Below are 13217 nucleotides of genomic sequence, written 5' to 3'. Positions count from 1 at the left end.
GTACTTACCGAAAGCTCCTTCTTTCTTTCTTGCAAAAACTTTGCTCTCTTCTTCTTTCCCCTTATAGCTAGGTCAAACTCCTGCAAGGCCTTTCCCACTGTAAAGTTAATGAAATATTACACAGTTAAAACAGTAGCGGTGTATAACAAGTTCTCCTTTCTCATTAGCTCCTATTGAGAAAGGATATGCACATTACGATATATACATCATGAGAATGGAAAAATGGAAATTGTCAAAAAGATAAGAAAGGTAGGAGTGCAAATAATAGCAGGCATTGAATACATCTGCCCACTAGATAACTTAATTTAAGTAGCTAAAATATATGGGCATAAGCAATATGCAAAAAGCTCACTAAGTTTAGTGAAAACTCAGGTGTATCTGGCATGAGTTATGTGGCGCTGAACCTGTCATCTTTGATGCAACTAAAAACTCATTTCAAAATATGTAATGTGCCTTTAAATGAAAATATGACTAAGTACATAAATTCTGATCAATCAAAAGTAATCATGGGCAATTTTAGGGATATGACTAAACGTTAAATTGAAAGCTTACCTTACAACAAAAAGTCATCCTATCTTCATTGTTACTTAGAAGACAACTCAGAAAAAAAAATTGGAGAGACTAATTTCTTTAACAGTAGATTTTAACAGATTTTTCCCTTTCAGTAGGTCAAGGGGACAATATCTAGCAGTCTCCTTGTATGTTTACTTGCAATTGCTTGTGCTGATTGTGTGCTGAATGTGGTGAAGGTAGGTGGAGGGCAAGGGGCTATTCAGCAGAGTTCGTTGCAGGAACTCAACAGGATGATCTTTGGCCAGAGCTTTCAAGGCACTGGGTGTCAAAGGGCAGAGGAGGAAGAGCCATCTGCGATACAACTGAAGCAACAGAGAACCATGGGACAATGTAGCCAACTAGCCATTTGAACACTAGCGGAGGTCTGATCACCCTCAACTGGATCACCGAAGAGGAGGGTGCATGATGTTAAAAGACCCAAGAAACTCAATGATTGCAAGAAAAATCACTGAAGATGTATCCAGAAGCATCAAAAGATGCATTTGCTCATCTATAATCTGATTTACTAGTGAGGAACAATAAAGACTGTCAACCAGTATGGTGATGACTGGAGAGGTAGTGACAACTTAGAGAGATGGCAACTAGGCCAGTATGGGCTGGCAACCCTAATCTGCATCTCCTGGGAGGAGAAGTCCCAATCAAAACTACAGAGAACCTTAAAAGATGCACCAGTCAAGGAGAAAATGCTTGGTGGGAGGAGGAACAACACAACACACAGGTGCCAAACCATTGTGAGTCACAAGAGGAGCTAGGCCCGGAGTCACTCCACAGTACCCAGAATCTCCAAGTACTGTGCATGCTCTATCAAGCATCAAATCAGACAGAAGGCGGATCAAGTGGCCAGGATCCAACAAGTCGTCATTGTAGAGTCAGTCTGACAGCGACATAGACCAAAAACTGAAAATAACAGTAGGGGGTGATGTTGGCAAAAAACTGCAAGCTATGACAACAACAACAGTGAGCCTTGCTGCAGAGAGATTCAGAGAAGAGGAACAAAAATGAGTTATGCAACAGACCTCTATACATCAAAACTCATTAAAAGGAGACTTGCAAGTATGAGGAGTAAGTAAGCAAGTATTGTTAAGGTAGGTGGAGGGCAAGGTGCTACCAGACAGTAGCTGGTTGCAGGGGCTTCACAGCACAATACATGGCCAGAGCTTTCAGGGAATTGTATATCGAAAGGCAGAGGAGGAGGATAAGATACCTCAGAGGGGGCAGAGAGCACCTCTAGATGGCTGCAGTTCAAAAGAGGAGAACTATGGAGCAAAGTAGCCAACTAGCCATTTAGACACAAGATGAGTTCTAATCAGTCTCAACTGGGTCATCTGGAGGGGGTATACAATGTTGAAAGACCCAAAACACCCAATAATTCCAGGAACATTGCTGAAGATGCATCCAGAAACATTACCAGATGTATTTCCTCATCTATAAATGCAATTTTATATACTTTGTCTAAATTGATTTACATGATTATTAGACAAATAATTGAATGTGCGTTGTGCTTCAGTAACATTTTCTACTTCAAATTTCATTAGGAAAACACCACAATTCACTATTCCGTACAGAATATATTAAATGCCACTGTAGAACATCACAGTAAAATATGTTTTCTTGATAAGCAGAATTGACATATAAATATAAAATTAGATGTCTAATAATATGTGAAGGATAGTAGAACTGATGAAGCTACTTAAATGCATCTGGTATTCATCAGTTAACAAAACTGAAACTATATTTGGCAACACTTTTATTTACAGTATAAATGCGTGTGTGTTAGTTAATGAGACAGGAGGAGTCTTGTCTCAACTTTTTTCCACTTTAAGGTCAAACACTCTCCTCATAGACTGAAGCAGTATTTCACTCATTAAGTGTCTCATTATGCTTGAGTTACTGCCTTTCCCATGAGTCAGTTTCTCATGAGAAACTGTACATGTTACTAGTTACTTCCTTGACTACAATATAAAAATACGTATTGTCATTTTAACTGATCACTAATAATGCATCAAAAATATTACAGAAAATATCTATACTATCCTCATAATTTACTGTAGAAATGCACAATTCTTAATATATGTTTAACATAAATCCAACTGTTTGCTTACTTGAGAAAATACCTTACTAACATTTCCTTGAATATATAACATTTCTGAGTTTGATAAGTTGCTTTGATATTTCCCCTTGGGATTAATAAAGTATCTATCTATCTATCTATCTATCTATCTATCTATCTATCTATCTATCTATCTATCTATCTATCTATCTATCTATCTGATACATGGCTAATGAGCTACATGTTAACTAAATGGATATTACTAGTTAAAAGCATTCATCTTTCTTTATGAATTTTGTGTTTTTGTCACTGTGGTAGCACATTTAAAATTTTATAAAAATTTGTGCACAATAATAAAATGATAAAGTGAAAACATACAAGAATTTGAGACAAGAATATAACACCGAATACAAAAAAACTAATCATAGAACATAAAAATAAATTCAAAACAATAGAGGGCAAGGGTAATCATTATTCACTGTTAATTAGCAAATGCACAACAGTAAAATGTGTCTATAAATTCATTCTAAAAGCAAAAATCCTAAAAGATTAAGGAATTGTTCTCAGTCCGGGCCAAAAAGCAACAAGCACATTTGCTTTCTGTATACAATTTTGTCTGTGGAAGTGCAAGGAGGCTGGATGATCAACATATAAGGAAACCTACTGTGTTATGTTGAGTAAGTAACTGGTAGGTAGACTGGGGCAGTATTGCTAATACATCCCTATTAAGATGAATTTTAAAATTGTTTATCTCTTACTAGAGGCCAGTGTAGGTGATAAGACGTAAGTAAAATGAATACAATTTTGTGAGAAAATGTAAAAGCAATAAATAAGCAAATATAATTAAAAATGCATTTTAAAAACATAAGAGAGCTGCTACTTATTGTAAAGACGATTGATCTTACTTTCTAAATCAGAAACAAGATACAGCATTCATACAGTGGCAGCCATTGTAAAAATGCTATAGCTTAACAATAATTATAATTGTGCTGTTGCACATCAGAAGACTGAGAAAGACATAAAAGCAACTAATCTGTGAAATAAAATTTCTATACAGTTCATGCTAGGACTCCACTGGAAACTGCAGGAAGCCTAATCAGGTTATCTGCAGGTTGGATGCTTAGGATTGCCAATTCTATTATTTTTTCAAAGACAGTGTTTTTTGTCCTCCAACTTATTTCCTCATTCGAACATTTTGTCTAAACTCACTTTTTTCTTTTTTGCGCTCTTCGTGTGACTGAAACCAGGTCCTGGATGGCTGGCTATCTTTTTCATCTCCAAGTTTCTTCTTAGCAGAGCTTATCTAATCATGAAAAGCAAGACCAAGGACACATCACTGAAGGTTGGTGATATATGGTTTCAAAACATTAGATAATAATGAATTTTATAATACTGTTGTCATTAAAGTACAATTGCTACCTTGAAATCCAATGACTCTTATTATACTGAAATTTTGGGTACAGGTTTGAATACTTACAGTATAACCACACTGGTAAACAAAGTAATATCCACAATGCTGCAATCATGAACATCCTCTGGCATATTATTTATGATGAATTAAAATTGAATTAATGATGGTATTAATATCTACCCACAGATCTGTTAATTTTATAACATACTTATTCAGTTCGGATCATTGGGAGCTAGTGATCACCCCAAGAATACTGAGAGCAAATAAGAACCAAAACTTTAAGGAGATTACAGAAACCATAAACCTAACCTATGCAAATGTATATCAGGGGAAAAAATAACTTGTACTTGTTCATGAAAGAGGTCTTGGATAAAAGTTACTTTCAAAAGAAAGACTAAAAATTTGGGAATAGGTTCATAATTGTTCAATGATACCACACATCTTCTTGAAGCAGAAAGCCAAAAACTTGAAGGCAAACGGAGAACAACAAAACAGCAATTTTATAAGTGTGCATGGTTTGATTGTATTCAATGTTATTAAAAAAAATACTATATCAAGGTACACTCTGACTTATACTACAAACAAATAAAAATATAAATGACCTTAAAATTTTATTTCCAAAGACCAGTTAACCTGAAAAGTAACAAACTGGATTCATTCAAATTAATGTGACTTAATGCTAGTAACACTGACTGATGGAGGATGTTTTAATAAAGCAGAAAAAATATGATTGCAGCAAGCAGTCAAAATCCACATTCAGAAATGTCACAACTGTAAAAACAATCATATTTACTTTCTTTTATTAAGTGCAAAATATGTCAAGTAATATCTACAACCCCACACAATGTAATACCAAAAATAATTTTTAATTGTACTTCAGGCCCTTTATTATTTTGCCCCTGAATGTGGATCATATTTCTTAGGAAATAAGAGCTGGGCATCAGTTTTTGTAGACATCTGAGTACTAACCTGAGCCTCTGAGCGGCATATTTCACGCTCTTCTTTCTCTAAACGCATCACAGCATAAATATCCTTCTCAAGTTTCTCAATTCGGTCGCGAAATTTTAACACAACATCTGAAAGAAGGGAAAGGTAACTATTAACATGAGAAGTAAGCCTCAGTGAAAAAGGACCCTAGGAATGTTTGCTTTCCTAGACATCCATTAAAGACAGCTTCTTTATACAATAAGTCTTAGAAATTCTTATTTCTTTTTAATTAGATATACTTAAGTAAGTGATCTTATCATTGTCAAATAAAGGGCTTTTATAAAGCAGATAAAAATTATGGAAACAAGCTGCTGTTAACCTTGAGGAATAACTCGTGCTTTCACAGGGGTCTTTGCCTTCTTCACAATTTCCTTTAACATCTTTCTTTCCTGTTCCCCTACAAGAGACACTGACCGTCCCACCTTCCCAGCTCTTGCTGTGCGACCCACTCTGTGGACATAGTGCTTGACAGTGTTGGGCATTGTAAAGTTGATTACCTGTCAAGAAAAAGGGGCAAAATTCAGACAAACGTTTCAAAACAGAATATAAACATCCGTTCAGGGGCAACTGGGCGACAACCAACTGGGCGAAAAGACAACTCGGCGACATCCTTTACCAGTTAGGTAATATTTAGGTTCAAAGAGATTTTTTAATGGTATTTAAATGACAATGTAGGTTGCCGGAAAATCCACAGAATCACCTGCTTTATAAGAGTCCCAATATGGTGAGAGTAAACATATTCCTTAAGCCGTACTCGCAGGTCACTTTTTATATTCTAAATAACGTTATCATACGATTACAATCAATACAATTTATATAAAGGTGTCCTGCCCTCAGCCTCAAGCGCCCTGCCTGAGTTGACAGTCAGATAAACTCCCTTCCAATGACTACACAGACAAGAGTTTCCAGTTTGCTTTCTTTACTGAAGCCAGTTGGAATAGGGTATAACTACAAATAAATCGTAAATACAATAATGTGAGAAATTCTTACGTACAAACTCACACAATAAACTTAATGGCAGAACTACTTATTCCTTGCAAACATATAAAAAATAAATAAATAACATTCACTTGAATGACAAACATTATCTGTGCACACTGGCAAAGCTGTTAAAGTCTGAAAAAGTTACGCTCACAAGTACTTTTATAATGCAGTGAAAACTCTGATAACAGCGGTAAGTTGCTAGAACCTTTTACCTTTAAAATACTTCATTAAATAACTTTAAATACTCAACAGATTCACAAACATGCATCAATACAGAGAATTAAACATCTATAAACATTTCTACGTACCGACAATGCCTTTAAAGCCAAACTGAACGTTCAAAGCATAAGGAAGTGAGACAAACATGTGCTTTCTGTTTGTTTTTACTCCCTGGTGCACAGCTTTATGACATCATCGCCCAGAGACATGCTGTTCCTCAAGTAAAGAAATGTTGAATTTCACCACTAGATGGTGTTAATCTTAAGCCTCCATCCATCCATCCATTTTCCAACCCGCTGAATCCGAACACAGGGTCACGGGGGTCTGCTGGAGCCAATCCCAGCCAACACAGGGCACAAGGCAGGAAACAATCCTGGGCAGGGTGCCAACCCACCGCAGAATCTTAAGCCTCTCCTATTTCAATCCTCAACTAGAACAGCACAAAAGGATTAGCAATTTTGGGTGCAGAAGATAATGTAAGATAGAGTTTGTTCCATCTGCAGAATAAAGTTCGTTCGTCAATTATATAAATTTCTTTTCAACATTTGAAATCACATTGTCATTTAAATATAATTAAAAAATCTCTTTGAACCTAACTATTACCTAACTGGTAAAGGATGTCACCGATTTGTCTTTTTGCCGGGTTGTCACCGAACCATAAACATCAGTGTGTTTACATGCTGGAAAAAGGTGAGTAACCTGGTTGGGGTAGAAACTAGTTCCTTAAAAATATGCATTTACATGCAGAAGTCATATTCAGGAGTTAGCTGTTAAATGTTTTTTCAAGGGTTGTGAATAACTTGAGTTACTTTTTGTTTGATTCTTATCTATATATATAATTCACTAAGCTGACAGAACAAGCAAGACAACCATGGGATACGCACAGCATAGCAGACAGAACAAGCAAGACAACCATGGGATACGCAAGGCATAGCCACGCCCGCCAACTCACAGAGACCCGCCCACCAACGATAAGACCATGGGATACGATGACAACTCACAGAGACCCGCCCACCAACAATTCACTAAGCAGCCGACCATGGCACACGCCCGACAACAATTCGAGCAAGAGCAAAAGCATTTACCAAGAATGTTTTCATTAATCAAGAACGAAAGTCGGAGGTTCGAAGACGGTCACATACTGTTGTAGTTCCGATAATAAACGATGCCGACAGGCGATCCGGCGGCGTCATTCCCATGACCTGCCGGGCGGCCAACTGGATAACCTAAGTCTTTGGGTTCTGGGGGGGAGTATGGTTGCAAAGCTGAAACTTAAAGGAATTGACGGAAGGGCACCACCAGGTATGGAGCCTTTCGCTTAATTTCATTCAACACGGGAAACCTCACCTAGCCCGGACACGGAGAGGATTGACAGATTGATAACTCTTTCTCGATTCTGTGGGTGGTGGTGCATGACCGTTCTTAGTTGGTGGATTGATTTGTCTGGTTAATTCAGAAAACGAACGAGACTCCTGCCTGCTAAATAGTTACGCGACCCAAGAGCGGTCAGCGTCCAACTTCTTAGAGGGACAAGTGGCTTTCAGCCACGTGAGATTGAGCATTAATAGGTCTGTGATGCCCCTGGATGTCCGGTACTGCACGCGCGCTACACTGAATGGATCAACGTGTGTCTACCCAGCGCTGAGAGACGTGGGTAAGCCGTTGAACCCCATTCGTGCTGGAGACCGGGGCTTGCAATTGTTCCCCATGAACGAGGAATTCCCAGTAAGTGCGGGTCATACGCTCGCACTGATTACGTCCCTGCCTTTTGTACACACACCCCCCCCCCCTCGCTACTACCATGGTCGGGTGACTTGGTGGATTATATATAGAAAAGCAGCCGGAACCACAAAGAACAATGAAAAGACAACGTGGCTCAGAGGACTGTAGCAGAGACAAAAGCGACTGAGGCGGTGTTTGGAAAATGAATAGTCAATGTGACTCACAGGTGCATGTGGTCTGTACACAGACGAAAGCGACTCAGGTGAGGAGTTGGGGGCGGGCACATGAGCAGGCAGTGCGTACTGAACGATGATTGTATGTTGGTTCGTAGCGTGCATTGTTGCAACGTTACTTTTCTTGGTGATTTATTAAATTACGGATTTTTCAAATGTTCATTTTTTTCCCTGTGCTTAAAAATCATTAAAAAAGCTGCATGATTATGTGGCTTGGCTAGTATCTTTTAATAGTTTTACTAATAATGAAGTAACAATAATTTTTTTTTCTTTAGTTTTAACAAAATTGAAAAAAAAAAAACTTTTATATGGAGTCAATATTTTAAGGTAAAAAATTATTAATTTCTCTTTCTCTGACAGATTAGCAAAAACGTCAAGTACACCAAGCATTACATCAAAACCAAATCAGCCTGTTCTTACCGTTTTAACTCCTTCTATATCCAGACCTCTGGCTGCTACATCTGTTGCTACAAGGATATCAATCTGTTCATCTTTAAATCGGCTGTTCAAGAAAAAAATATATTTTTTAAATTTATACAGTCAAGAATGAATATTTAGCTAAAAACTTTACTAAAATGTAAGTCAGGGTTTTGGTCAGCCTTATACTTGACACATGAAAATGACACAGGGCCAACCCTTTCAGGAACACTTTTGTGTTTTTTAAACAGTTGTGCTAATAAGGTTACTAATTTCAAAACACGTGACTTCTGTTGGATAGAATAAAGGAGAATAAAGGAACTTGTACCGAAGAGCTTCAAGTCGCTGCATCTGAGAAAGGTTCCCATGGAGCTCTCCTACTTTCAGGCCCAACAATCCCAGGAAGATATGCATTCGATGGGCCTGTTTCTTGGTTTGTGTGAAGACCATCACATGATCAGGGAAAGTTCGGGTCAACAGAGCTATGAGCAGAGAGAACAACAGACATTTATTGATAGAAAACATGTCAAGGGACACAGCATATAGTTAAATGATGCAATATGAACAGGCCAGTTTCACCACAATTTATAATGTTTACATTAACATTATAACCTTTTCAACTTTGCAAAAGCATCCTCATATACATAATATATACAGTGCATCCGGAAAGTATTCACAGCGCATCACTTTTTCCACATTTTGTTATGTTACAGCCTTATTCCAAAAGGGATTAAATTCATTTTTTTCCTCAGATTTCCACACACAACACCGCATAATGACAACGTGAAAAAAGTTTGAGATTTTTGCAAATTTATTAAAAATAAAAAAATTGAGAAAGCACATGTACGTAAATATTCACAGCCTTTGCCATGAAGCTCAAAATTGAGCTCAGGGGAATCCTGTTTCCCCTGATCATCCTTGAGATGTTTCTGCAGCTTAATTGGAGTCCACCTGTGGTAAATTCAGTTGATTGGACATGATTTGGAAAGGCACACACCTGTCTATATAAGGTCCCACAGTTGACAGTTCATGTCAGAGCACAAACCAAGCATGAAGTCAAAGGAATTGTCTGTAGACCACTGAGACAGGATTGTCTCGAGGCACAAATCTGGGGAAGGTTACAGAAAAATTTCTGCTGCTTTGAAGGTCCCAATGAGCACAGTGGCCTCCATCATCCGTAAGTGGAAGAAGTTCGAAAACCACCAGGACTCTTCCTAGAGCTGGCCGGCCATCTAAACTGAGCGATCGGGGGAGAAGGGCCTTAGTCAGGGAGGTGACCAAGAACCCGATGGTCACTCTGTCAGAGCTCCAGAGGTCCTCTGTGGAGAGAGGAGAACCTTCCAGAAGGACAAACATCTCTGCAGCAATCCACCAATCAGGCCTGTATGGTAGAGTGGCCAGACGGAAGCCACTCCTTAGTAAAAGGCACATGGCAGCCTGCCTGGAGTTTGCCAAAAGGCACCTGAAGGACTCTCAGACCATGAGAAAGAAAATTCTCTGGTCTGATGAGACAAAGAAAAAAATGAATTTAATTCATTTTGGAATAAGGCTGTAACATAACAAAATGTGGAAAAAGTGATGCACTGTGAATACTTTCTGGATGCACTGTACCATACTACAGTATATTACACAGGACAGTCATTCAACTTGGCTTAGAACATATGCATTTTAGCATTCATTATTTAATATGTAACTTTACAGCATGCTGTAGCTGGGCTAAGCTTTGCAATGTACAGTAAGGATAAATGTCCCAGTTTTGAAAAATGTTTTAATTTTTTTTACAGTAACAAAGTTAAGAGAAATTTATTTTCTAACGTAGAACACAATGCATTGAGCAATATAATTATGGTTAAATGTCAATGCTTTAATACATTTAAGTTATCAGGCTTGGGCCAGAATATTTTTATTTTTAATTAGCATAGTTAATTAGACTGATGTTCTAACATTTGTGCCACTTGACAATGTTTTTGATGTCACCCTTTGTCACCAAAAACTCTGGGGTAAGATAAGTGAGATTTTACATAATTTACTAATTATATAGGTGTTGGTTAAACCTCAAGGTAGACAGGCACAATTCATGTATTAAGACATTTTAAGCAAACTTAAAAAGAAGTCTGATACCCAGAAAAAGACAGACATGAAATTTACTCAACAAAATAAAGGTGGCAAAAGAAAAAACACAATACTATTTCAAATAGGGGTTCAAACCACTAGAACCCACCTAATTAATTCTTTCCAAGATTTGTCAAGAACCTGGCAATATAAAGATTATGTGACATCATAAAAATTACAATTAAGAGAATGAAAAACTAAAAAGTTACAATTTTACTGTTCTTTACACTAATCTATAAAGATTAATAAATATACCTACAAATAAATAAAATGAAGAGACATCCTTAATTTCAATAATTGTTGAATATTCAAATAATGTTTGAAGAGCGAAACAAAATCATCAACATGATTTAAATTTTTTGGAAATTTATTTTGCATATTTCTTACACTGCCCCAAATGCCCTATCATTTGTTTCACTTTACTATTGGAAAAGTTTACTTTTCTCACCTTTTGAGCACAAGTGAGTCATGCACTACTTTAAAAGGTGGCACTCAAAAAGTTGAAGGCATCTCCCTATAATGTGGACAGCAAATCTACATTTTCCCCTATGCCTTTTTTATGCACAATATAAAAACCCACACTGTGGTACTGATCATTCAGGTTTCCAGTGGTTTAGTGTAACCTTTACCATTTCATTTGCATTTAAAAAAAAAACACTGATGATACTACATTCAGCCTGCTTCTCATATACGTTCTAAATAGACACTTTTCTTGCAAAGCTGGGGATCAATGCAAAGCAGCACTTTTGTTTCCATAAATGAGACAAGATGAGGACATCTTTGTGATTTTTAATGTCATTTTAAAATAAGCAAGCAGAGGATGTATGTTTAAAGAATTTGACTTTGGACAAAAAGATTTAAAAATGAATTTAAACCGTGAACTGAACTGTAAACAAAACACAAGTGTATAGTATTTTTAATTAAATAAATAATCATTTATTTTTGATTAGAAGTTGACAAAATAAGTATTTTAGAAGAGGTCTTGCAATGAGCTAAAACTGTATAACGAAGTGGCATGTGACAAAATATATTTTACATCACCAGTGCATGTTGGTGATCTAACTATGGTCACATTGCAGCTCCATTATTTGATAAAACAAAGTCTCACTTCATGATTTCAGTGCCAACTCAAACATATAGGAAAGTTCAACTTTATCACATATTGGACAGTCCATGTCTTAAAACTTCTTCATCTGCAAAACAATTGGCTAATTATGAGGTACTTTGTGAATATGTAAGTGTTTTTATAATCAGATAATCCTTTAATCACCCAAATCACTTACCAGCAACAACAGCCTCCCGATCCCCTTCCCTATTTGGCCTAATTCGGATAAACTCCTGCCGGAGGTATGGGGCCACATCAGTATTGCTGTTTACAAATATTTTGACTGGATGATTCAGGGATACAGTGGCAAGATCTTTTACCTGAAGAAAATATGAGACAAAGAATGAATAAAACCTCATAAACACAAAAGAAGGCAAACTTCCATAATATATAACCAAATCTGTATCCATCATTTGTAGGTTAATCTTGTTCAATGAACAAGAAATATACAGACAACTGAACATTTAATGTCACTTATGATGACAGGAGATGGTGGTGTGAGAAAAGGTCTGTGACAAAGCTTAATTTTTAAATAAATAATTTTGGTCCCAGATCGTGCAGGCTCCGAATGGGTGTGGGTGTGTGTGTTTGTTGGGGGATTTGTTATGGGGTGTATTACTACGACTGAGCAACAAAGAGGAGTGGGACCAGCCACCGAGGTTGTGCAGCGTCTCCCAGGTGACACCGATGGACTGGCTGAGGGAGACGTGAGTGGGGTTCAGCAGGGATTCCTACGGGTGCCAGTAGGACTCCAAACCTGGGGAAAGTGGAACAGTGGACCTGTAGGCAGGAGTCTCCTCATGTTGCAAGGTCCAGAAGGACTAAGCTGAGGAGACGCCAGGAAGATGCACTGGGGCTCGTGTTTAAAGATGGATGTAGAGCTTCCTGCCATGATTTTAACCTTGTTTTTATGGAATATATTTACTGCTTGTTTTTAACCTCCACATGGCACCTTTGTTTTAATAGATTGTTTGTTTATTTATTGAACTTGCAGTGCACTTTTGAACACTATTTTTTTATCTTGCTTTTATGAAAAGCATTTGGCACTTCTGCACCAACCCTTTGCTAATTGTGTGTTGCCTTATTTTCCCAACTCATATTGGTTTACAACTATCAACAGTTCTGGGTTCAAGAGGCTCCCTGACGCAACCTGGCAAAGTGGAGCTGCCACAGGAGGGAGTTTGGTAGGCAGTTACTTTCCTCCATCAACTGATGGAGACATATGAGAGAGGTCAATAACAAACCGTTACCAAAGAAAATTCTCCAAAAACAGGTCAACAATATTTCAATTAGAACTAGTCCAGCTATTTTAAATCCAACTAAACAAAATCTTGAATAAATCTCAATAAAATTTTAACTTTCAAACCCAAAAACAATAAACCTGGAAAGTACCATTAAGCCAAA

General features: G+C 37.4%; 2 protein-coding genes across 2 annotated transcripts in view; one reads left to right on the top strand and one right to left on the bottom strand.

The window, feature by feature from the left end:
• The window catches only part of stau1 (staufen double-stranded RNA binding protein 1), an 814059-nt gene that overhangs the window by 170405 nt on the left and 630437 nt on the right, over positions 1–13217 (top strand). The gene's annotated exons all lie outside the window — the stretch shown is intronic.
• Positions 1–13217, bottom strand: part of ddx27 (DEAD (Asp-Glu-Ala-Asp) box polypeptide 27) — a 91052-nt gene that overhangs the window by 12572 nt on the left and 65263 nt on the right. The window contains exons 11-17 of the mRNA XM_028811731.2: positions 11992–12133; positions 8925–9078; positions 8600–8681; positions 5341–5518; positions 5004–5110; positions 3833–3926; positions 9–97 (exon numbers count right to left, since the gene is read on the bottom strand). Of these exons, the coding sequence (XP_028667564.1) occupies positions 9–97; positions 3833–3926; positions 5004–5110; positions 5341–5518; positions 8600–8681; positions 8925–9078; positions 11992–12133 (846 nt within the window). The remainder of the gene's footprint in view (positions 1–8; positions 98–3832; positions 3927–5003; positions 5111–5340; positions 5519–8599; positions 8682–8924; positions 9079–11991; positions 12134–13217) is intronic.

Source organism: Erpetoichthys calabaricus, chromosome 10 (genome assembly GCF_900747795.2).
Source record: "Erpetoichthys calabaricus chromosome 10, fErpCal1.3, whole genome shotgun sequence".
Lineage (NCBI taxonomy): Eukaryota > Metazoa > Chordata > Cladistia > Polypteriformes > Polypteridae > Erpetoichthys > Erpetoichthys calabaricus.
The sequence above is the reverse complement of the archived record's forward strand: the minus strand, read 5'-3'. Positions and strand labels throughout refer to the sequence as shown.